This window comes from Cupressus sempervirens, chromosome 3, assembly GCF_028749045.1.
Source record: "Cupressus sempervirens isolate cs-2001-9-10 chromosome 3, ASM2874904v1, whole genome shotgun sequence".
Taxonomy (NCBI): Eukaryota; Viridiplantae; Streptophyta; class Pinopsida; order Cupressales; family Cupressaceae; genus Cupressus; species Cupressus sempervirens.
Window position 1 is genome coordinate 292,743,655 of NC_143120.1, and position 25,609 is coordinate 292,769,263.

Consider the following 25,609-nt stretch of genomic DNA (forward strand, 5'->3'; position numbering starts at 1 on the left):
GCGGAAAGGGAAGCTTGATTATCAAATGTGCGAGAAAGAGCATCTACCACAATATTCTCCTTACCCTTCTTGTAGGTGATCTCATAATCATACCCCATGAGTTTGCTGACCCATTTCTGTTGTGTAGAAGAGGATACCCGTTGTTCCAGGAAGTATTTCAGACTTTGGTGATCGGTTCTGATGCAAAAATGACTCCCTAAGAGGTATGGCCGCCACTTCTGTACAGCATGCAAAATAGCCATCATTTCTTTTTCATAAGTAGAGAGGGCTAGATTCTTACCAGAGAGGGCTTTGCTAGTGAATGCAATAGGATGGTCATCTTGCAGGAGAACAGCACCCAATCCATTGCCGCAAGCATCACTCTCAATAGTGAAGGGTTTGGAAAAATCTGGCATCGCGAGAACAGGTGTACTGCACATAGCCTGTTTCAGTTGTTCAAATGCAGTCTCAGCAACAGGGGTCCAGGAGAAGGCATCCTTTTTTAACAGAGCTGTCAATGGTGCTGCAATTTTCCCGTAATCTTTGACAAACTTGCGGTAGTAGCCAGTCAACCCCAAAAAACCCCGAAGGCTCTTGAGAGTTTTAGGATGCGGCCAAGTTTTCATGGCATCTATTTTTGTAGGATCCACTCGCACTCCATGGTGTGCAACAATATGCCCGAGATACTCCACTTCCTCCTGGCCAAACACACATTTAGATAGTTTTGCACAGAGTTGATGATCAGAGAGAAGTTGCAAGACAAGCTCCAGATGATGGAGATGCTCAGCCCAAGTTTTGCTATATATGAGGATATCATCAAAGAAGACCAGAATGAATTTCCGAAGGTATGGTCGAAATATGTTATTCATCACTGCCTGAAATGTTGAAGGAGCATTCGTGAGGCCAAAGGGCATGACTAAAAATTCATAGTGACCATCATGTGTGCGGAAGGCAGTTTTAGGTATATCCTCCTCATTAACCCGAATTTGATGATACCCAGAACGAAGATCTAACTTGGAGAAAAAATGAGCCCCATGAAGTTCATCAAGAAGTTCATCAACAACTGGAATGGGAAACTTGTCCTTTATAGTGAGATGATTAAGTGCTCGGAAATCAATGCAGAGTCGCCATGACCCATCTTTTTTGCGAACAAGCAGAACTGGAGAAGAAAAGGAACTGGTACTAGGGCGAATAATACCTTGCTTCAGTAAGTCACGGACAAGTATCTCGATTTCGGTCTTCTGATGAAATGGGTAGCGGTAGGGCCTGATGTTGGGCGGAACACTGCCAGGAAGGAGCTGAATACGGTGGTCCTCTGGACGAGAAGGAGGTAATCCCACAGGTTCAGCAAATACACCAGAATACTTGTCCAAAATGTGTTGGAGATCGGCAGGAGTGCTAGAGACTGCTGATGGCTGCATCTGAATGGAATGGAGCTGAGCGATGACACCATGTGAATTCTTCTTAAGAAGTTTTTCCATACGGTGTGAACTGATGATGCTGAGAGACCCTGGTTGTAAGCCTTTCAAAGTGTGTTGGTGCCCCTCGACTGAAAACTGCATCCAAAGTTCAGCAAAATCCCAGAGAATGGGGCCAAGAGTGCGTAACCATTGGGCACCCAAAACCACATCACAGCCACCTAAGGGTAAGGCAAACATGTCAGAGCGCATGTTATAATCTCCAATAGAGAGACGCACATTGCGACATTTCCCTTTACAAGGTAAAGTGCCCCCATTGGCAATCATGACTTCAAAGCTAGAGCAGGGATGGATAAAGCAATCAGCCTGTTTGGCTATGCGTGGATCAATGAAGTTATGAGTGCTACCAGAATCAATGAGTATAGTAAGAGGGATCTTCTTGAAGAAACCCTGGACCCGCATGGTTTGTGGAGTAGTGACTCCTGCCAAAGCATGGACAGATATCTCTGGTGGAGCTTCTGGTGAAGGAGGTTCAGGCTGGTGAGGCTCAACCTCATCATCCACTGTTTCCTGAGCATCTACATATTCTTCCAGTTCCGGTGGAGAATCCACATCCAAGAGATAGAGCTTTTGCTGAACACATCTATGGCCCCGAGACCATTTCTCATCACAATTATAACAAAGCCCTTTGTCTCGCCTGACTCGCATCTCTGTTTCAGACAAGTGCTTGATCGGAGTAGTTCTGGAAGCTGGTATGACTGGAGGGTTGTGAGAACCTGTATTTCTGAATGGAACAAAATTAGATCTGGAGCGTTGTAGAGCACTAATCTTGTCTTCCGCTAACTTAGCCAACCCAAGGGCTTCCATCATTGTAGTAGGTCGAAACATTTTGACTTCTGAGCGAAGTGCATCCTTCAGACCACTGACAAAACAACTACGGAAGAATTCATCAGACAAGCCCTCTGTGTGATTAGCTAATTTTTCAAACTCTGTCTGGTATTCTCTTACAGTGCCTGTTTGACGCAGTTTAGTGAGTGCTCCTGTGAAATCATCAAAGGAACTAGGGCCAAAGCGCTCCAAAATGAGGGTGCACAATTCTCTCCATGTTGGGCCTACATTAGCCTTGATGTACCAACGGAACCATTGAAGAGCTTCATGTTCCAAATGAAAAGATGCAAGGGGGACTTTGTGGTTATCCAAAGTATTATGCAAGCTGAAATACTGCTCTGCCCTATAGATCCATCCAGTCGGATCAGAACCATCGAAGCGTGGAAAATCAAGCTTTGGGCCACGGAAATTGCCAGAAGAGGACCCAGTATCTCCTGAATGGTTTCGGCTCATGGCTGACTGCTGAAAGTTAAGACCCAGAATTTTGTCATCCAGATCTTGAAGTTTGGTTTTGAGGGATGCCATTTCTTCTTCCATGATTTTTGCTCCTGAAGGCCACGACAGAAAAAAAAATTTGATGTAATTTCCACCCAGCGAGCCCAAGAGAGTGCTCTGATACCAGATGTGATGAACCTCCTTATAGCAATATCGTGAGAATGCTCGAAATAACAGAATACAAAGTAATAGCAGAACTCAGAATGAATCTACTGATCGCAGGCCACTTCGAGGGGGTAACCTCCTTTGAGCAAGCTCAATACAATAAATTCGTCCGTGTCCATCAAGGGCCTCAACCTATTCTTATATACTGAGTACGATCTAGAAAAGTAATACTACCTATGCATGTGGGATAATAAAATATACTCACGGGACGACTTACAAAGCATATGCGTCCAACAACACTACTCTAACAAAATAAACAGAAGGAACACACAGGTTCCTAACAATAAAGCACATTAGAAAACCTCAAGTAGAACTGTAATGAAAGGCGTAGAGGGAAAAGAAATTGTTCAAATGCAAGAACGCCCTTTTTTGAAAACTTTCCTCCATTAATAACATTTTCAAAGATATGATGTGATAATATTTTCTGTTTGTTAATTACTCCGTCAAAGTTATTAAAATACAAGTCATTTTTAATTTTCACTCAGCTCTTGGTACCTTGGATCTAACAACAATTTGTTCATTAACTTATAACAACCTTTCAATAATTAATTGAACTCATCTTTTAGTTTATAACACAAAGTTACTTTTCAATAACTTAATTTAATAAATTGATTTCTTTTTCCCACCACCCTATTAGCCTATGGGAAATATAAAATAATTAAGTGAAGGATGCTCGGTGAACTTGACAAAGAAAGAGGGAAACTCTGAAGCAAGTGGCAGATTCATGTGCTTCCTAGAAAGAAGGGACGATTAGAGCCATGGGGTGTAATGTCCCCGGTAATTTAAGTTCAGTTATATTTAAATTAATCTTAGTTCTTATATCCTAAACTGATTTGACAAGAACATGCATTGATTTCCACAAATATATGATATAGGTAGGGACAATCATCCATTTGTATTACATATTAAGTAATTTAACATCATATGCTATATATATTTCTTCTTGCTAAGCTGGATCTGCTATTACTTTGTTATAAGGAAAGTGGAGCTCTAAGTACAATCCAAGGCGCTTGGTGACCACATGATAGATTCCCTCAAAGCTCACAGATCCAAGCCCTCCCTTGGGACTTTTGCCCTCAACGATTCGAAGATTGTTGATCCCCATCCTCTCTTGGTTACTGTTCTTTTGGAGTCTAAACCGCCATTCCTTGAATTGCTTCAGCCTTCCTTCTACATCACTAAAGTAACAACAAAGATCTTAGCAATATTCCCTTCATATATATATATATATATGAATGTTTTCTTATGTATAGTAGATGTTTATGAAGATGTTACTATTATGTATGTTTACGAAGATGCTTACTTTATATATCTGTGTGTGTGTGTGTGCCTGTATGTGTGTGTATGGGGATGGTTGAAAACATATTGTGCTGGAGGTTGATTAGTCACTTATCAATTTGATAATAAATTTGGTGTGGAGGTTTCCAATAGTAATATGCAGATTACTGTATTTTCAAATTGCCAACTTACCGTAGAGTCTAAAGAGAATAAAAGATCTAATGGTTTATAGCCCATCCACTAAATTGTAAATTGAACTCAGAAAAGTCTCGAGACAATGCCAGTTTGGAAGTATAAATTAGCTATGATGTGTATGTGGGAAATCGTTCCTATTAAATGACACCAAAACTTAATACAAACATTTGGTTAGGAAGATATAATTATTATACGAAAATAATTATGAATGCTGTGTGCATACTTCAGATTTATCTCTTTGAACCGGCATCAAAGTCTTTTGTTTTGATAAGGGCTATTGAGCTAGTGAGATGACTTTTGATAGAATTTTCCTATTTTTTATATAAATTCAAACTTTACATCAAGTGTCTTTCAAACTTTAATGTTTTCTTTATAAGAGGTTTCTGATATAATTTTTTTATTTCAAACTTCTTGTAATATTATAAATTTGACTCCTCTCGAGTGTAATTGTATCATGTATAATGTCCATTAATCATTGCAATGTACAGATGGTAGCTTCTTCTTTTTATGATTAATGGACATGATACAATATATTATTAATGTCTTAGTGGATGCTATCTCCAATGACTTTTCAAAACAAAGTTGAATGATTATTAGCTGAATATTATTTTTAATCCCAACATAGATGTGTAAATGATTACTTTCTGAGTTGAAAGTTAATTTTTATTCTGTAAATTCAAATCGCTGAACTGAAATGTAATAATCCCTGCTTAGTTTGATCAAAGAAGTTGAACTATGGCTAGTGAAATTTTGTCAAACAGTTGGCTTGTTACCCAGATCTTAAGCTCTGACACTACTGAAATATTCCAGCTCTTATTTGGCCAAGAAATTAGAATTGGACTAATGGCATATTGGCAAACAATTCACGAGCAGCCTAGTATGAGAGATCTGATATGGCTGTATAAATCCAGCAAGGGCAACTGCTGATTCTAATTCAATATATATTCTTAAGTAAAACCGACTGTATTTCGGACAAGATAATCCTCCCATAATAAAGATCTTAACAGGAAAACAATATTCACATGGAGTGCTCAGTAATGTAAATATGTTCAGAGATAACAATGAGGTAATGAGACTACCCGAATTTCAACAAACAGTTGACATACTCTTGTCTTCTGTCAAGTATTGGTGTCACTGTTATACTGTTAATGATCATAACCAAACTAACAAATAACTGTCCCACAAATTGGATTTATTGTTTGCAAGAGATTACAGTGTTGGTGTGTCAATGTATAAAATTGCAGACCCAAGTTATGGAGATTAACCAGGTAATATTCTCCACACTATTTGAGTCACAGTCAGACCTCTACGCACTAAGGAAATCATGCAAAAAGCAACGTATCTAATATGCAGAACAATGGCTAGATAACATACATTCTGAACTCAACGATTGAATGATGCCTTCTGCTGGAGAGGGAGTACTCGTGCTGCTATAGGATAGTGAACCCAAGCTGCTAGGGTAGGTGATACTTATGCTGCTGCAGTATGAGGACGCCGTTAGACCACCAAAGCATCTCCCACAATCACTTCCAGTCTGCATGTCTGGCTTCACCGTTATTATCTGCCCTTGTAGCCAACATTCTATATGAGGTTGCTGCTGCGTGAGTCCACTATGGAGCTCAGAATGGTGCGGGCCTGTTGCATCCTAACCCCACGCTAACCTAGGTGACCGTTCGCTGCTAGTAAGATCCTGTCTCGGGCAAGAGCACTAAGGAGAAATTAACACCCCGTCTTGCATTCCTTTGTTATCACTGCTATGGTATGACTGTTCTCCAGCCTGCCTACTAGCTCATGTCTGCTGCTATTGACCTGTACCTTGCTAGCACAGTCGGATATCTCAGTCCCTAATTTCTTTCTGCTATTGAAACTCCAACCTGTCTGCTCCTGCTGCCTGTACATTACCAATATCTGGTATTACCTTCGAATCTCTGTTACTTCTATCTACTATAGAGGCTCCAACTTCCTATAAACCAATGTATCAATTCAACTTTCAGTTCTGAAAATGCAATGTGAGTAATAGGTTTGCGTCCAGCCTCACTATTTTCCTTAAGGGGTTTCGTCCTTAGAAAATATCCACTCACATTTAAGCAACCTTTAGGATTTGTAAAATAACATATATTCGTAGTGTCAATCCCAATGTAGCTCCACGCTTTTATAACCTTGATATGAGGGAAGACACAAACAACTAGGCAATGTGGGATAAAAAGCCAATTTTGTCTTTTAGTCACTTAAGTTACTTAACTTTATAATAACATTAAAATATTTAAATAAATCACTTAAGTCACTTGAACTTTAATATCTCTTGAAATACTTGTCTAATTGCCATGCCGTCTAAAATAAGAATCTTACCTCATAATTCCCGATGTGACCAAATACACTTTCTAAAAATAGAAAGGGTCTATCTCTATTACTCCTAACTTACTATACATGGTAAGTATGGCAAATGGTGTCCAAAAGATATCGAACAAAGGCCAAATCCATATATCCCTGAATGTTGGAGACAAATCAATCCTTGTAAGACCCTCTAACCATCCTCATTAGCCTACAAGGATCTAATATTAGGCTAATCCCTGAAATTCTGATGCTGGCAACAAATGGGGACATTACATGAAACAACTTCTGAATTCGATCAAGAAATAGGTGTGTATAGATATAGTCTTGATCAGTTAAGAATTATGTGGATGTTTAGTTGAAGTGGCCTTATTAAAGAGATTTGTTTTTTACCCCTTTAAATCTTATCACATTATTGTAAATAGATATGGATTGTTATTTCATGAGGCACATAGCATGTAAATGCAACTGTGGAATTCATTTAGAAAAATAGGATGGAACTGTGATGTCCTCTTGTTTTAGTTTAGTTCTTCTTCCATAAGTTTGAGATGGAAATAAAATTTTGGGAAATGGTATCAGATAGAAAAATTGTTGCTTCTGTTTTTTACATGCATTTTGTGTGAACTACATGTAATAATTGATGTATTGGAACTATAAAAGGGAAGCATTTCACTTTCATATTAAATCATTAGATTAATTATATGTTTGTAAGAGTACAAAAATTAGATCGTGAATCATTTTGAAAATTATGATAGACTAATGCTGAGAAAAAGAGCTTTGAAAAAATGTTTCATTCTCTTTTCTAGATATATAATTTTCATGATGCACATGTCATGTTATGAGAACACTGAACTACATGAAGCGATATGTTAAAAGAATTGTAGTGATATCTGGATGCTTTTCCATGTATGAGATTGAATCACAATTCTATGAATTGAAATGTGATAAAAGCATACGTTATTCTTCTTTTCCCTTATTGGGATACATGCATTGGAATGTCCATAATAGTTATATTAGTCGAAAGATATCTCACAACAAGATTCCATTACTACAGTCTGTTTTACTTTGTTAGACTACCTCTAGCTGGGCTGGGTATCCTTCATGTCAGCAAGGATTCGGAGGAAGCATTAATGATTCATGGAAGGGCGGAAACACACTCCCACAATATTCTCACCCTAGATAACTTTTGTGAATAGGTGTTCAAAGATTCCTTCTGGGAGGACTTTTGTTTATAGTGCTTATGCTTCCATGTTTTTGTTCTGGTGTTGTCCTGGTGGTATTGGTAATTTGTTGTTTACTTTTGTCATCGATATAGAAGTTCATATTTGGTTCAATCTTTATCTTACTTTTGTCATTGATATAGAAGTTCATATTTGGTTCAATCTTTATCTTACTTCGATATGATTCAGCAGTTGGAAGATATCTTTTTGAGTTTTTAACTAGACAAGTTGGTTGAATTTTAACATATGTGGGCCGATATAACATATCTTATGGTGATTATGCTAGAACATGTTGACAGATGGTCGACGTTCCATTTTACTTGCACACCCAAGTATGCCTTATCTTCGATAGTTTTGGTCATAATTGCACATTTGTTGTTCCTCTATTATCTAAAATATTTTTATATCATGTCAACTTGTGCAATTGACCTTTGAAATTTTTGACCAACTCCTTGAATTACTGTGAATGTTTCTGATATGGCTTTAGTGTCAGAGGGTCTGTGTTTACATACAAATTATAAAAACAGCCAGAATTCAAAAAAATGTGAATCCCCACTACTGAAATAACTATTTCCACCAAATCATATGGAAACAGCTGCCCGCAATGGGTTCAGCAATGTGACACATAGGTCTACAAACAAATTGCCAATGGGAAGGGAGCTAGCGATGGTGAAAATTGAAAAGCTATTTGTTTTCCCTAGTAAACCCAACCAGAAGTCTAGGTCTACAAACTAATTCAACACAACCAATAGAGCTCTTCTCCATGAAATAGAAAATATAAAATAAACAAGATTATAGCATCACACAGATGAAACACTTGACTCCATTGTTCTCCTATCCTTCAAGGATCTTGTATGAAAGTGGTGTTTTCTCTTAGCTATTTAACACATGCACAAGATGGCATTGAAGGAATGGAGCATGGTTGATTGATGTTGATTCAAGATAATGATATATGAATATCATAGCAAGATTTGAAATCCCATTAGATTCAAATGTGGAAGAGAGGTGTTCTTTTATACAACTCTTCAAGAAAATCAAGGGTGGATATTAAGAGGTGAATAAAAGAATGACTAAGATTATTAATAAGATTAAGAGGTTAATTTGAAAGAAGGGATGAGATAAAGCAACGGTTAAGAGTTGGTTGACTTTTGGTATTACATCACAAGATGCATTGCATTTAGACATGTTGAGAGATGTTAGAGGTAAAAGATAATAAATTAATAATTTAAATAAAAAAAATTGTTTATTTAAATATATTGGAAAAGGCTGATGAATTAATTAAATAAATAATAAATATCTACTTAGTTAATAGAGGAAAAAGATAATGAACTAATTTAAAAATTATAAATATCTTATTTAATTAATAGATGAATTATGGTAAAATAATCAAATAAATAAATAAACTTATTTAATTATGGGAGGACAATTTTAGGCATCTACAAGAACTGGAAATGGAACTTGTTGGCAAATGATCATACTGAAAGCATAGATGTTGTCAATGATGGCAACATAATCAGTTGTTAAGGTTGCTTGACTTGATGATCAATTTTGATGGATAATATTCAAGAAAAATGCCCGAGTTTAGTGCTAGAAAACAGTGTCAGTCGGACAGTTTTGGACAGTGAACACAGGATATTGACTAGACATGGCTAAAATTTTGGATTAAGGTAATATATACTTCAGATAGGGCCGCCTATGTTCATGTGATGGTTGGCACACATTTTGATGAGAAAAGCTAAAATTAGCATACAGTCATGCAGGAACAGTTTTTGAAGATGAGGCAAATTGGCCAAAGTAATTTAATTGTTTTACCAATTCAATTGCTTGGCATTGTAGAGACGACATCCTAGATGTTAACCCTTGGATAGCATTGTGTAATATTTAACTCAGTAGTTTGTGCCACACATTTTGCAAGAGTTTTGTTTTTTGACATCATAGATCTATTCCTCCCAAATCAATATATTAGGTAAAAATTTGGGGACTTCATCATTACCATTTTTGTATTGTAAACTAATATGACAAAACTCTGCTACAAAAGTTCAAAATAAGAATAACATAACATCATTCTACACTTATGGAAATTGGGATCAAACTTTGAACTTATTAATTCATCATTTGTCAGTGAACCAATGTATTTTCACTTGGTGAGCAGTTTTATTCTTCTTACTATCACTCAACCTAGCTAATGTTTTGTAATAAGTTACTAAATGAGTTCTCTGACATCATAGAAACTCTGGACTTTGGCTTTCTATATAAGAGATCTATGGACTCTGTGGTATAAAAGTATAAGATAAGATAATATAAAATAAATTTATTAATATCCCACAATAGACCACAGGGTCTAATGGATGGGAAAAGTACAAACAAGGTACAGCCAACAACGGGAGCACTAAATGGTGTGCACAAAAAGAACAAGAAAGAAAGCAAAGGAATGTAATAAAGAAATACTGAATACTCCTCACATACGAGACGTAATTCAGAACCAATGGATTCACTCTGGGATGAGGGTGTGCCTCGAGCAATCTCCAAAAAAGCTGCTAGAGAGAGGGTGATATTGCCGACTGTGTCCTCTGCAAGCCTCACAGACTTGGTGTGACCTGAAGGAAGATCGAGCTACCCCTTCGTCCCCCGAGTAGGAGACATGGGTGTAAAGGAGGAGACGATGAGCTGGTCTGAAGTCTCTCTCAACGGGAACTGAAGCTGCACAGTGTGATCACAAAGCCGCATGGCCTCCTGGAGATGAAGTGCAAGACACCGCTAATTGTTGTACTGAAAAAAGAAGGGAGTGTTGTGCACTCTCTAAACAAGCAATAGAACCTCACCTTGATCTCATAGTAGATGGGGCAATGGAAAACAAAGTGGGCCTCAGGTTCCACCTCACCCACAGGACAGAGGCAGAAGATTCTATGTACTAATTCTTAGAATTGATCTTAAAAAGCCTACAACGAGATACATGTCTACTCTTGATTTGGTAGTATTTATTTGGGAGACCAAGCTATAAAATAAAATGGCCTTATCTTTCATTAAGGAAGAATGCAAGCCAATTCTCAATATAGAATGTGATGCAATATGGTTCCAAAGCTTATTGAACAATCTCCAACTTAACCAAACAATACCAACCAAACTTGTTTATGACAATCGGTAAGTGCTCCAGATGATTTAAATCAATTTTATAATGCCAAGACTCAGAACCCAACATTTCCAAGTTCACAAAACACATCTAGCCATCTGACATGAATCAGATCAGCATCTTTCCTCATCACCAGCACAATCTTTGAGGCTATCATTTTTTTTCCTCTAATTACTAACACGATTCCAAAGGCTGGTTTATCACAAATATACTGCAGTTTTTCCATCTGATTTTTTTGATTTGCCTATGAAAATTATGAAAAATGACATGTGCCATGAAGATTCATGAAACCTCAAAGACTTTAATTTGGGATTGGTGGCATAGTACTCAATCCTATATAATGCATCAGATGTGTTGCCTGCACAACCCTCGAGGTAATACACTGCACTGCATTTCAAAGGAAAATGGTAATAAATTGCTTTGGACTGTGTCAGATGGAAACACTGTTTCCTTCTTTAATTAACTTGAGATTTTTTATATAAAAAAATTGTATTTTACTGAATTTTTAGTTGTTTTAATTTCTCAAGTTTGAACCAATTACAGGAAAGTCAGATGGAGGTCTTTTATCTTATTGATGTGTATGAGGAAGCTTATGGAGCTCATCCTAGTACAGTGTATCTGTTTAGTAATTGTTTCCAGCTGTAGGAAATGGTGTCAGGCATAAAGCAAGATATCTCTCAGAAACTAATAGGATTTGAATGTGATGAATTTTAGTATGGTGTCTATCAAGCATAATTATGCATTTAAGCGACCTGATGTATTGATTGGAGAACGCTATGTTTTGAAATTGAGCTATCCTTTTAAGGGCTCAATGTTATGACAGTATGTCCGAAGCGGTCTTAAATATAGCACCTTCAGCAATATGTGAATCATGTCAGATGATAAGAGTCTCTTGAAGCAAGATATCTTCCATGATTGGGACTATGTGAGTAGGGTATGCTTCCGAGACAGAGGGAGGAACTAGAGAATCTGCTTCAGCTGTCTTCCAAGGATCTTTATTATATTGATCAAAATGATCTCTATTTTGATCAGTTTCTTCCAAGAGGAGGATATGACAATTAGCGGGAGCTTGAGCAGCAGAGGGAGAGTGTCAAATCTATTTTGCTAAGTATAGCTCGTGTAGCTCCTTGTTTGGCCAGCTTTGGAACCAACTCTATTTTTATTATGACAATCAAGCAATGAGAATGCCACCCTTGCTGAAAGGCAGTCTCTATTCAGAGAGAGGCTGACATTCCTAGGACGAGGAGGTCAAAACGTTGGTATCTATTTCATAAAGAGCCACACCATCATGAAGAATTGATTAATGAGTTCCTCTTTGTGAGGAAGAATTTTGAGGTGCAATCCCTTTTTAATGAGTTCTTCTCTGTGAGCGAGAAGTTCAAGGTGCAATCCCTTATTAATACATTCTCTCCGCGAGGGAGATTTGGGGAGTGAGCCATTATTACCATCCTTTGATATGGTTCATCGTAGATACCATGACAACACAAAGTTAGAGAATTTGTGGTGATTTTCTTGTACTTGTGTGGTATATATCTTTGTGAGGTAACCATCTCACAATGATAAAACAGGTGTACATCTTACCATCTTTTGTGAGGTGACAATCTGACAATGATAGTTGATAGCTCATGGAGTAACTGATATCCATGTGGATATCCTAAAATTTATTATGGTGGCTAGCACATGTGGTGGTACCCAAGGACATGTCATAATGGTAGATATTATAAATCCATTATGGAGGATAGCGCATGTAGTGGTATCCAAGGACGTAATGGTACATATCTTAAAATCCATTATGGTGGATAGCACATGTGATGGTATATGATGACATGCCATAAAGGTAACCTTTTAAATCCATTATGGTGGGCAGTGCATGTGGTGGTACCCAAGGACATGCTATAATCGTACATATCCTAAATCCATTATGGAGGATAGCGCATGTGGTGGTATCCAAGGACATAATGGTAGATATCTTAAAAATCCTTTATGGTGGATAGTGCATGTGGTGGCATACGAGGACATGCCATAAAGGTTACTTTCTAATTCCACCATGGTGGATATGACATGAGGTAATGCCTAAGGACATGTCATGTGATACATATCCAAAATGATCATATCGCATGACATGAAGTCCGAGAATATGTCATATGGAGATATCTAAAATTCATTATGATGTTTATGGTTGTTGATGAATTATGGCTTCAATCGGATAAAAACAATGACTAATTACTATTCAATTCAATTGTAGATGTATGAGTATATTATATAATAGAGAAAATTATTATATATGTATACTTAAGTACATACATATAAATAGAGAAAATTAAATAGTTATGTAATGCTGAATTAAATTAATTGATACAAGAAATTTTATATATAGGCCCCTGCACGCATACCCCTACTATTTTTAGGTAAGGGACCCCTTTTTGCATAGTCATTCGATGTTTGCTCATTGGACCTTCTCCAATTCCCAACGAACAACATAATCTCGACCTCCACCAGAAGGCAGCTTATTAGGTACTACTTTTTAAGCTTTCTTTGTCCCCCCTACTATTTAAAGGCTGCTGGTGCAAAGCCCCAATGAAGGCAAGCCTCGGCTTCTATGATAGATCGAGGGTGGCTATGTAGAGTCCCTCGTCACAGGCGAATAGTAGGGCTGTGGCCCTCTGTACACATGCACAAAGATCTACAGTTTCTCTCTTTAGGGAGAGGCAGAACCCTAAACTATATTCTTGGGGGGGTGCCCTTACATGTATACATATACACACACACACACTTCCATATCGTTCTCATAAGTAAATCATTTAAGATAGTGTTAGGAACTTACAAGGACGAACTAAAAGTTATCAAGAAGGATTCCTCCCTAGCTAAGAGGGAGTGTTGATATTATTGTAGCTACATAGATAACATAAAGGTCATAGCAACACAATAATTATATCAAATTAAAAACATAATTAATATAGTAATAATAATAATATATAGTTATTGTATTAGATAAGTTGATAATATAATTATTATATTATACAATAATATAATTATTATATTATACAATAATATAATTATTATATTATACAATAATATAATTATTATATTATACAATAATATAATTATTATTATATTGAATTATATAATTATAATCATAGCATAACAAAAGGTTGTGTCCCTTGGCTATAGGGCACCACCATCATATATGTAGAAAGATTGAGTCTTTCTCTAAAATAGAGATTGGAAAATATACACTCTAAAAGATTAACACGGGGAATTCATTTCAAAAATCAATCTGATAAAGATGGCATTTCAATCTGCACCTAATAATTTCTTTTAAACTGCTATGAGTTTAAGTTTTCTACATCCTTTCCCATAGTTGAAATGAATTAGCATGTAAAGGTGGTAATCAATAAGATTGACTAAACAATAGAAAAGACATTAGACATGGAAAAAATGAATACTGCAACCTTTTACATTAACATATACAGTTTGCAATACAAAAAACATGAAAACAAAAACATTACCTTGATAGGATTTTCGGGTGCACGTGAAGAGGCACGATTTTTTTGCCTTACAAATATCTGCAGCACATAAACTAACAAAGTTCAGAAAAGTTACAATCTTTTACAGTGTTAGATTCTTATCTCCATTTAATAAACTAATAGGTTCTTAAGTTTAAAACAAGATTTGCAGTCTACTGTTTGAATGTGTATAAACCAATGACATCAAGAGAGATTTCCTCTGCAGTTTTTGACAATTAAACAACCCAGTGAAACTCAGAAGGAAAGAGGAATTAAACTTATTTTTATGAAAATGCACCCAGGCATAAAAGTAGTTAAGATCACTGTGATGACTTAACTATTACACACTGAAACTGTATGACTTGCTAGCAGTTGTCATTCATTATAGGCCTGTGTGATTATGTTGGCATTAGCAATTTATCTCTGCTTGTTTGATACAACGACTGTAGCTCTTCATCATTGCCATTTTGTCATGTCACTTTGTTACATGCCATACTGAATAAATGATGTTCATAAGTTTCAAAAGTAACTGCTCAAATTTGATCTTGCACCTTCCAATCAATTAGGATTGGATCCCTGTTAAGTACAAAACAAAAAGTATTCAACTAAGTTTTAAGAACAGTGAAGGATAATGGGACAAAAAAATAAACAAATGGTCCACCTTAATACAGAATCCTCTTACTCAATGTACAGTGGGGATTCCATCTGTTCATGAGCATTTTGGAAATAAGGAGACAGAGAGAACATCCACTCCCTATTCCATAAAATAAAGTTATGGGGAGTAACTCCCCCTTTGAAGCATCAGTTTGGAGACAAACTCTCATCTCCACCTTGCCACAGATGTTGGGGTGCTTCTCTTCCTAAGCAACAGATCCTAGTACATGAGTGGATACCAGTTTCGGTATGGCAGCATGGTAAAAAGTTCCTTGTGTACATTGTGTATGTGTATATAGTTAGACACACGTGTGTGTGTGTGTGTCTTTTGGAAAATTCAAAATTATATAATATAAAACAGTGAGGTCTAGGAGTGGAGACGCCAATGGGATTTAGGAGCAGCACACCTTAAGGGGTTCATAGGCTTCTGAAAACACACATCGACAACACGCCATTTTCACAATTTTATCACTTAACCCTGAACCCTAATGTTTAGACATTTTTGTTGATAAAAATCTGTTAAAAATGCCTTAAGGTAGTTTTTGTTCTTAGAAAAAAGTTTGTTTGTACTTTATGGGGCCTAGCAACCACAAATCCCCCTGGGTTTGGCCTCAGATTTACCCAAGGTGTGCATAACCAGGTACAAAGACACTTTCTTTTATTTAAATGTTTTTGAAAAGCCTTTAGGTTAGTTTTTGCTTTTTATGACCCAATGGCAGCAAGTCCCCCAAGGCTAAACCAAGACTGAACCCATCCCAGGCCAAACAATATTAATGTGGGGCGGGTTCTAAAATAACCGGTGGCTCAGTAACATAGCTCTAACCAATTAAAACATTCGCTGTAACAGAAAAAGTCCCTAAACAAAAAAAGAATCTAACTACTCAACGACGGGGGTTTGATACACAGATCCAACAAAAAATTATTTTATTTTATTTTAGTTTTGGGGGGGTGGGGTGGGGGAAGGGGGTGAGAAAAAGAGGGAATAGAGACATCCTTATTTTGGTTTAGTCTGTACAAAAAGCATATGCATATCTCTTGGCGAAAACTTCTAAATGAGTTAAAGATTTACAAATTAAATAAAGTAATATCTATTTAAGCTTGGGCAATATTGAAGATTAAGAAAATAAAGTCTATGAGAAAATGGGGTTTAACATATACTAATGTAATAATGTTTATACCACTTGTCCAACTTGCATTCAACAGCAAACTATTTCATTAATGGTTGGGTTAGAGTTATCTCCTTAAATTGAGGCTCAGACTTATTATTGAGAAACCACGTCTACTTTAAGAGCAAGAAGTTGCTTGTAGAACTAGACTTATTAAACCTTGGTGGAAGAAGAATGCCTTTCTCGTCCTCAATAATGTCTAACCGAATACCATGGCACAAGACAAAACAACAAACTAACTAATATCACCGAAGGCAAGCTGGGGAGGATTGTAAACGTGATAACCCTGTCTGGTTATGGCTAATCAAACAACAATTTCTTCAACAAATTCATGTGTTTGACATTTCGTCAAACACTTGGCAAGCTAGCCCAATATCACTGTAATGCTAAATCTCTCTTGTAGTTTGGATTTATTGCTCTTGCATTTTGAACATTGAATTTCTAAATACTGAAATCATCATTTGTGTACAAACTTTTCAAGCAATAAGTTTAGTGAATTCCAATACTTAGCTATCATTATCAAACTCAATTACACCAACTACATAAACTAATAGCCATTTTTATTCAATGCAAATCTGATTGCTGTCATAACAAAAGGCAACTGGAATTACAAAGTATTAGATTATGAAGACAACGGCACCTGGCTTTGTGCAACAACAATTTTCCCTAAGCCCAGGCAGCAGTCAGCCAAATTACCACCATTCCACATTGAACACAGCCTCCTCCAGTGCTGCTTGGCATCCAAACGAGCACCTTGACCACTGACAATTCAAACACAGCCCTTAAACAGAAGCGCAAGCTCCTAAGTTTGGATGCAGGCCACAAGTAACTGATCGCAGGTCTCACACAGATAATCACAGGCCTCTTCAGGTGAACGCAGGCCTCCAGAAACTAACAGCAGCAGCGCACAGAATTTGTCAGCAGGTCACCAACATGAATTGCAGGCCCTCCAAAGTCATGCACAGGCCCTAGAAATTGAATCGCAGGCCTAACAGTACATCACAGTGGCAGAATTCTTAAACACATGCCTTGTAAACTGTGACACAGGCTCCCAGCATTCATTCACAGCCTTTCTAAGGTAGAGACAGCCCTGTATTGGATTAACTGCTGCCTTGAATGGCAACCGCAGCCCTTCACAATGCACAGTTAATTCCCAGAATAAATTGCAGGTATTTAATTAACTAAAACAGCTTCAATGATTTCTCCAAATAATGTCGACTTCTTCAGCATAGATTGACTTCTCAGATACAGAGAGAAACAGTAGAGAAGTAATAGCAAAATTGCACAAACTCTCAGCACCAAATCAAACCTTTCAGCAGTAGAGAATAGAATTAATGCTAATTCTAGATCTCTCAGCTACAATTTTCTCTCCCAGCCAGAGACGAATACAGTAAGTAGATTCAACCGAATTCAGAATTAAATCACTATACCTCAGCAATGATTCAAAATACCTCCCAGCTTCAAACCCTTATACTTCAGCAAGGGCATAAAATCAACCTCAAGAAAAACTCTCCACAAGTAACAAAAGAAAATAGACAAGCGGATGCCTTTCCCTTCACAACGTGCTTGTTATCCTGCATTTTGTCATCACAAAATGCAGGTAACAGTACAAAACTTTTTAAAACCAGTTTCACATCTCTCTAAGTTGAATTTGATATTCAATTGCTTAATGTCGATCAATCAATCAACTAAATTCGTATATCAAATTGTTTTACTGAAGGCTTTCGTCAAGTCTTTTTCGTTTTGCTTTCTGTCGAGCCCATGCTTGATTTTTGAGGCCTTCATCGTCCTTTTCTTTGCCTTTGAGTTTGCGTTTGTTGGTTCTTCGTCCTTTGGTCTTGCTGAAGTCATGGTTTTCGGTTTTCCCTTCGATCTGATCTAACCTAGAGCATAATTGGAGTTGTCAGTCAAGAGATATGGCCGTTTTAGTGCCTCAAAGTGGACATTTTTTATGCAACAGCACGAATTAAAAATATCATGGTATACTTTTAACTTGACATTCACTTTTTGAAAAATATAACTTAAATTTTGTAATGATCTCTACTGGATTGGCTCAGAATTATCAAACTTGGCTACAAACATTTCATCTTACAATTGCTATATGAACTAATCTTTAAGCAAAACTATGATTGCATTCCCAAAATTACCATCTCTCTGAACTAATACTAATAGGAAGATATACCAATCATTTTACTCATAACAACATTAAATACATAATCAATAACATGAACACATAAAAAAAAGCCAATGTTTCTTATAAAACATTTTCTAAACTAATGGCAGCGTTACATTCCCATAAATGAGATATTAATATGCAAAGTTAAGCAATTAAAGGTGGAGAAGAGAGATGACAGAGCCGTGATTTCTACGTATGCCAATGGTGGTCAGGACCTGAAATGGAGATAAGACCCGATGCCACTACCAAGACTCAACCAGTTTGCCTTCTGCCAATGCATATTGTGCCCGAAATCCACCACAATGTAATACCATCACATCTTCCAAGCTCTATACCGTTTCAGACATGGTTGCTGCTTCAAACGTGTGAATGCCGAATCCGACCCGTTACTGGTGCAAGCCATGAAACACTGCTATATATCAAACTTGCATGAATGCCACGTTATCTCTGTGATTTACTCCTTCGAGTATCTCTGTCCTATCCGCTTGAGATGAAATCCCTCTACTACTACCCTCTTCGCTCCGCTATGTAGGTATTAGTCAATCTTTGACAATTGCTCATGCCCAATATGCAAAGTACATACCCAAATTTGGCTCAATCTCCTCTACGGAATTCCATATCAAAAAACTGTTACTTGTTGATGATTCCAAGTTGTATCCACTCCTTGTTATCTCAAAACTTGTACGTGGATACTAGGTTTGTGCCTAGTACCACAACTTTCTTAAGGGATTTCGTCCTTAAGAACAATCCAATCACACTTTAAGCGACCATTAGGATTTGAAGAGTTTTCTTATATTTATTCATTGTGTCTTTCCCAAGACTGAGCCTCTTATTTATAACCTCGAAGTGAGGGAAAAGTGTTGGAATAAGAGATGTGGGATAAAACACCAATTTCGTCTTCTAGTCACTTAAGTCACTTTATAAAGTGAATGTCTTAATAAAACATAAAGTAACTTTATTAAAGTGCTTTAATACATTAAATAACAAACTTAAGACAAATCTCCCCTTGTGACTAGCAGGCATCCTTTCTATAAATGTCGTTAATCTATCCAGATGTGGAGATAGATTAACCAGGGGCCAAAAGAACTAGCGCAAAAGAGGGGACATGAAAAATTCACTATATGTTATGTTTTTAAGTTACTTTATCAATTAAATTTCTCACTTAAAGTAACTAAAGTGCACTTTATCTTATAATTTTAAGTTGAGTTACTTTTGATTTTTCACTTAAAGTGACTATATTAACTATATAGTTCAATTTAATTTTTGATATGTAAATCAAATGCTCGTTTAAATGTTACTTTTTAAATGATATTTATATTTATATTTTTAATATGATATGTAAATATGGTTTATGTCCCATTAAAGTAACATTTTAATGAAATTAAATTGACATATGCTTATTTAACCACTTTAAGTTATCAAAAGTGGATATTTTATATGCTATTACATGTAAAATCCATCAAAAGTGGACATTTTACATGTCACTACATATAAAGTTCAACTTAAAAGCATAAGATCATCAAAAGTGGACCTTTTTGGTGCCATTGCATCTAAAGGTGAATTTTATGACTTAAAATGTGCTATTGCATCCAAAACATGAGCATTCAATTAAAATATGCCATGCCTCCCAAAAGGTGCGATTTTAACCAAATGCATATTTTAAAACATGTCATGCCTCCTAAAAAGTACGATTCGCCTTATGCGGAGTTTTTAAAACATGCAATCCATCCTAAAAGGTCCGATTTGCATCTTGTGCATATTTTAAAACATGCACTGCCTCCTAAAGGACCAATTTGCACTAAAGCTCATGTATTTGCTCTCAAGAAACCTGATTTTGGAAGAACACATGCAATGAGCCTCGAAGAACCCGATTTTGAAGATTGTGAGAGATTTACTTAATGGTTTTTCATGACATCTTCTCTAATAAGGTCATTTTTCTTAGCCATGGAATTTTCAACATTGAAAATGGATTCATCTTGCTTAAAACGTTTTTCCAAGTTCCATCCTAGGGCACATTTTTGGAAAAAATTCCAAAATGCATCATTTTTAGCTCACATTTTTTCCCAAGGATGAATCGATTTGGCTTTTGATGTGTTCTACATTGCATCTTGGTACATGTTTTAACCTTTAACAGCCAAAACATTTTGATCTTTTACATTGAAGAAAGGCATTTGTTATTAAAAAATGTCTCATTGCATGTGCATACAAAAACATTGGATTTTGGAGCAAGAATAGGGCGCATTTTGTCATCTTCCACTTAAAAAGCCTTGTTTGCTATTGCAAAGTTTGAAAGATTCAAAGTGTTTTTGAAGAAATTTTCAACATTGGAGCATTTCCCTCCACCATTTTTGGCACTTAATCTTCATGTAAGTGGACAATTTCTTTCTTGCTATTTAATTTGTGCTTATCTTGCTGATTTTATGCACATTATTGCTTAATGATTGCCACTTGTTGAAATCAATACCATGGAAAGTGCAGTTTTTCTTTAAAAATGAAGAAATTGTTTATTTTCATGTTTTTGGTTTTTCGCCAAACTCCAAAATTCAAAATTGTGTGTTGAAGTGCTTTGCATATTGACATATTTGAGTCACTTTCCAAAGGTACGTCTTTCTTTTGAGTTTTTGTGTTCTGTGTTCTTGCTTTCTGATTTTCTCCACTTTGGAGAAGTTACAAGTTCTTTCCCAAGAAGTTGTTTCACTTCATGCAAAAGCATCATCACGTTCCACTTCTATCTTCCATGTCACAAAAATTTGCATTTCATCGGACAAATGCGATTACATGTTTTCCATCTCATTCACCATCTGCACATGCATGTAATCCCATTTTCACTCATCTCACTTTCTGCATTCACTTGCACGACACAATTACACGAAAAGCCTTACATGTAATTGCATCTCAAAACCTCGTTTTTGACTTAAAGCCACTTATTGAAAAGTCAAAAAAATGTCATTTTCATCTTCCACGTACTTTGACTTCACCTTCTCACCAAAGATGACTATAACATTTGTTGTCCCTCTTCCATTTTCCATTTCCATTCCTCCATATGCACTCACGCCCTCATGAGCAAATACATGTTTTTTCCATTTTCTGCATCTTTCCATGCTTTGCATTTCATCTATTATCCGCACCTACATGTAAAAGCTCATCCTCCATCCGCATTAGCATCCCATCTCAATTTCCATTCTTCATTACATGTTGCATATACATGTAATCCACTTTTCATGCAATGACATTGAAAGCCCAAGTCACTTCTTAAAAAGTCAAGAATTTTCATTTACACATATTCCCATGTGTTCCACTTTCATGTTTCAAAGCATATCCATCCTTCCAAGTCTGACTTTGGCTTTTTCCATCCAAATACATATGCTTTCCAATTCATTTATAGCCATCAAATGTGTTCCATAAGTGTCTAATCCATACTTCAAATACTCACTCCTCATGGATTCGTCATTGTAACTCAGATCCCAAAAGTTCTCAAGAATTCAATCCAATTGAAACTTTCATGTTGCAGCAAGTCAAGATATGCCAGAGTTTTTATAAAGAATGAAGACATCTAGTAAAGAAGGCGTGCTTCAAAAATAGTAATTCATTTGGTCTCCATTTTCCCGATGGTTGTCTAAGAACCTAAGTTCGTGTGAGAATACGTCAAGCACTTTGCTTTAAAAAAACAAAAAAGGTTGCAAATGCTTGTCAAAAAATTGTTTTGAGTTTACATCTGGACACCATCAAAAAGGTTTTCAAAGTGAAGGAGACTCCAAAATGTGTCAATCTACAAAAGAGAATTCACAACAACTTGAACAAGAAAAAGCTTGATCACATCAAGATTTCAAATGACAACAATCAATTCATCAAAGAGAGTCATAGGCTATCAAAAGACGCAACACCATGGTTATCAAGATGAATGTTGTGGTACAAAGTATAGGAACTCCTGATCCTCTGATCATCGGGGATTGCATCATCAAGTACAAGGCCTTTCAAAATAATCCCTAGGATTGCTTCAATTATTTTTCATCTTTCCTCTTCTTCTTCTTTCATGTTTGTAATTGAAAAGGATGTACTACATGAAAATGTGTAAATACATGTAATGCGAGTTGCACGTGCAGTTGCATGTAACTCAATAATTTCTCTTTTAGTTAGACCGGGTCAAAGTTGGTTGAGTTGCTCCCACTTTTTCCTCCATCTTTTTCTCAACTCCTATACCTATATAAAGGAGTGCCTCCTAATTCTAAAAATCATCTTTTGTTGTATACAAGAAAGCTCTGCCACAATTGTGCAAGCATAACTTCAATTGTGTAGTACGAATTTGGGAGAAAAGTGAATAAAAGAAGCAATTGGATTCGAAGCTTTGACTAGAATCAATTGTAATAGATAAAATTAGAAACTTTAACTGTAATTTGTGACTATTGTCTTTGATTCATGTTATTACTGTGTGTTCAATAAAAGAGTATAGTGATTTAAGAAACAATCGGAGCCGAAGCTTTAAAAGGGAGCAGTTGTGGTAATACATAGACTAGGAGCTTTGACTATAGCTTGTATTACCATCTCAAATTCACGAAAAATAGTTGGAATTCCCTACTTTTGAAAGTCTTTGTGCCCCAATGGTAGAGGTTATTCTTATAAATAGGTTAAAATAGGACTTAGAGCCAACCCGGTGTGCTTTCAGCTAGCCTTTGAGTTAGTGTTAGTTTATCGGTATCATCGTTTACAACTTTAGATAGAAGTGTAGTTTGAGGTTTCATCTTGCCCATTACTTGCTCCACAGGTAAGTGGATTCTTTCCTAAAAGCTAAGAGGAAAGAATATTGGTAACACCCCTTACAAAATGTCTCAACTTCTTGCTTGCCTTGAGTTGATCCAAGGAACGGTGAGAAGGGGGACCCTTCCCTTTAAGGTAGGAGAGACTTTGTCTCATGCACTGTCCCTAGTCATCCTATTTTGCGATTGGATTTTATCCAAAAATGTCGGGTTGCAAAATATCCACCCAATAGAGCTCATATTTATAATCCCCCAAAGGCACTTGTTTCCCAAACAGAACTCCACTTATGAAGCTTCACCAACACAACATCACTTTATAACATCATATTAATAAAGTGCCATTATAATGATATAAACTCAATAATTAATTAATAAATATGAGCCCGTGCAATAAATAGCCTCATCTGATGCAGGTGATGACCGATAGCCAACACCACCAATTGAACTACCAAATATGACAATTGCCTGAAATAGACTTAGTAAAACTAGTAAGTCCACAACTAAGACCCCCAAATCACCCTGTCAACTCATGAGCGTCGCTATAATGTACTAACTCAATCAACTACAAGAGCTCAAAAAAATAGGGACATTACAATAAACTGATCCATTTCTCTAGATTATTATTGTCAAACAACCATATATTTGAGACAAAGGAAATTCCAATCTTCATTGTTAATATATCAATATAGTAGAAATATCAGCAAGAACCTCATGGATAAATGAATGCGATGAATATCACTACATGCACAAATGTAACATCTATAAGAGCAAGAAGTAGCTTATATGTGGAAATAGACTTATTAAACATTGTGCTCATGGGGGAGATCAGGGAGAAAAATGCCTTTCTCAGTACTCCTCGGTAATGTCTACTCAAATCCCATGGCATATGGGCCTATGAACACAAAAACAAACCCACTAATATTATTAATAACAAAATAGGGGGGTTTGGAAACCGATGCACTTCTCAAGATTATTATTGCAAAGCAACCATATATTGAGATGAAGGCAATTCCAATTTTGGTTGCTAATATAGTATGTACCAGTAGAGTGGAAATATCAGCAAGAATCTCCTGCACTGATCAATGTGATGGAATGTAACATCTAAACATAATGAAATTCAGTTTCCTCACTCCTTTTGATATCAAGAACTAGCACATATATAGCATAACCAAAATGTAAAATTGTGCTACCCTATACTTAAGTCAGTACCAAGTTTCTTCAAGAGTTTGGATTGAAAATTTACCTAGCATTAAAGTTCTTGTGAGATAAAAAAGCTCTTGAATCAATAACCCAAAAAAGTTTTGTCAATATTCATACATTCAACAGTTTAATCACCAAAAATGTTGGCAAAAATGGGCAAACAGCTAGCTTGTAGCTGTTAGAACTATGCATTGCACAAGTGTGAAAACATCATATGAAGCATATAATGCAAAAAACATGTTGTGTGAAATCACCCTCGACCACGCACATGTCACATGTTTGTAAAAAAAAGCACAATCTTGTCAATATGTTTTCCAATAAATTAATAAGACTAGATTTCCACAATCCATAATCAATCATCTATTTTGCAAATGCATTTTCTAATTGCAGTCCATTGAGGAAATATCATTGTATCATGAGCAACTAGATGTTTGTTTTTGTGAGAATTTCCCATCACAAGGAAGCAATTTAATATCACTTGTACAATTAGTTTTTGTCAAATCACCTAGTCCGAGTAAAATTTGAGCTTGCCGAGTTTTCTACAATCACAAGTTTTCAGACCATGTTCATATTACGGAAGTAATTGGTAAAATACTTGCTTGTTATTAACAGAGACCAAAAGGTCAATTTATACAAAAGAATAAAACGATGTTTCTTTAGGAAATGATCGTAAAGAATAGAAACATTCTATTCTAACAGAGAAAGCTAAAAAGGCGAAAGCTAACTTAAAGCTAACTAGATATTTACAATAGATTACCATTAACTAATAATACCTTAATGGTTAATCTATCTAGAACACCAAGATGTCCTCTGAATTTGACAAACTTATCAGGACCAAGAGGCTTGGTGAGAATGTCTGCAGTCGGATCTATGGGAGGAACATATTGCAAATCTATAGTCTTGTCTTCAACCAGCTGTCGTATGTAATGACAGTGAACATCCACATGCTTGGTTCGTTCATGGAAGATTGAATTTTGCGCTAACTTGATAACACCTTCATTATTAACAAATAGAGTAATTGGTCCTGCTAGTGCCATATGCACATCCCCACGCA

At 36.3% G+C, this 25,609-nt stretch overlaps 1 protein-coding gene across 3 annotated transcripts in view; it reads right to left on the reverse strand.

Annotated features, from left to right (window-relative positions):
- The window catches only part of DUO3 (Homeodomain-like superfamily protein), a 110,159-nt gene that overhangs the window by 64,026 nt on the left and 20,524 nt on the right, over window positions 1-25,609 (reverse strand). For all 3 annotated transcript variants that reach the window (XR_016362122.1, XM_089819546.1, XM_089819545.1), the window contains exon 5: window positions 14,609-14,665. Coding sequence is in view for 2 of the 3 variants with exons in the window: in XM_089819546.1 (XP_089675672.1) it covers window positions 14,609-14,665 (57 nt within the window). In the remaining variant the exon portion in view is untranslated. The remainder of the gene's footprint in view (window positions 1-14,608; window positions 14,666-25,609) is intronic.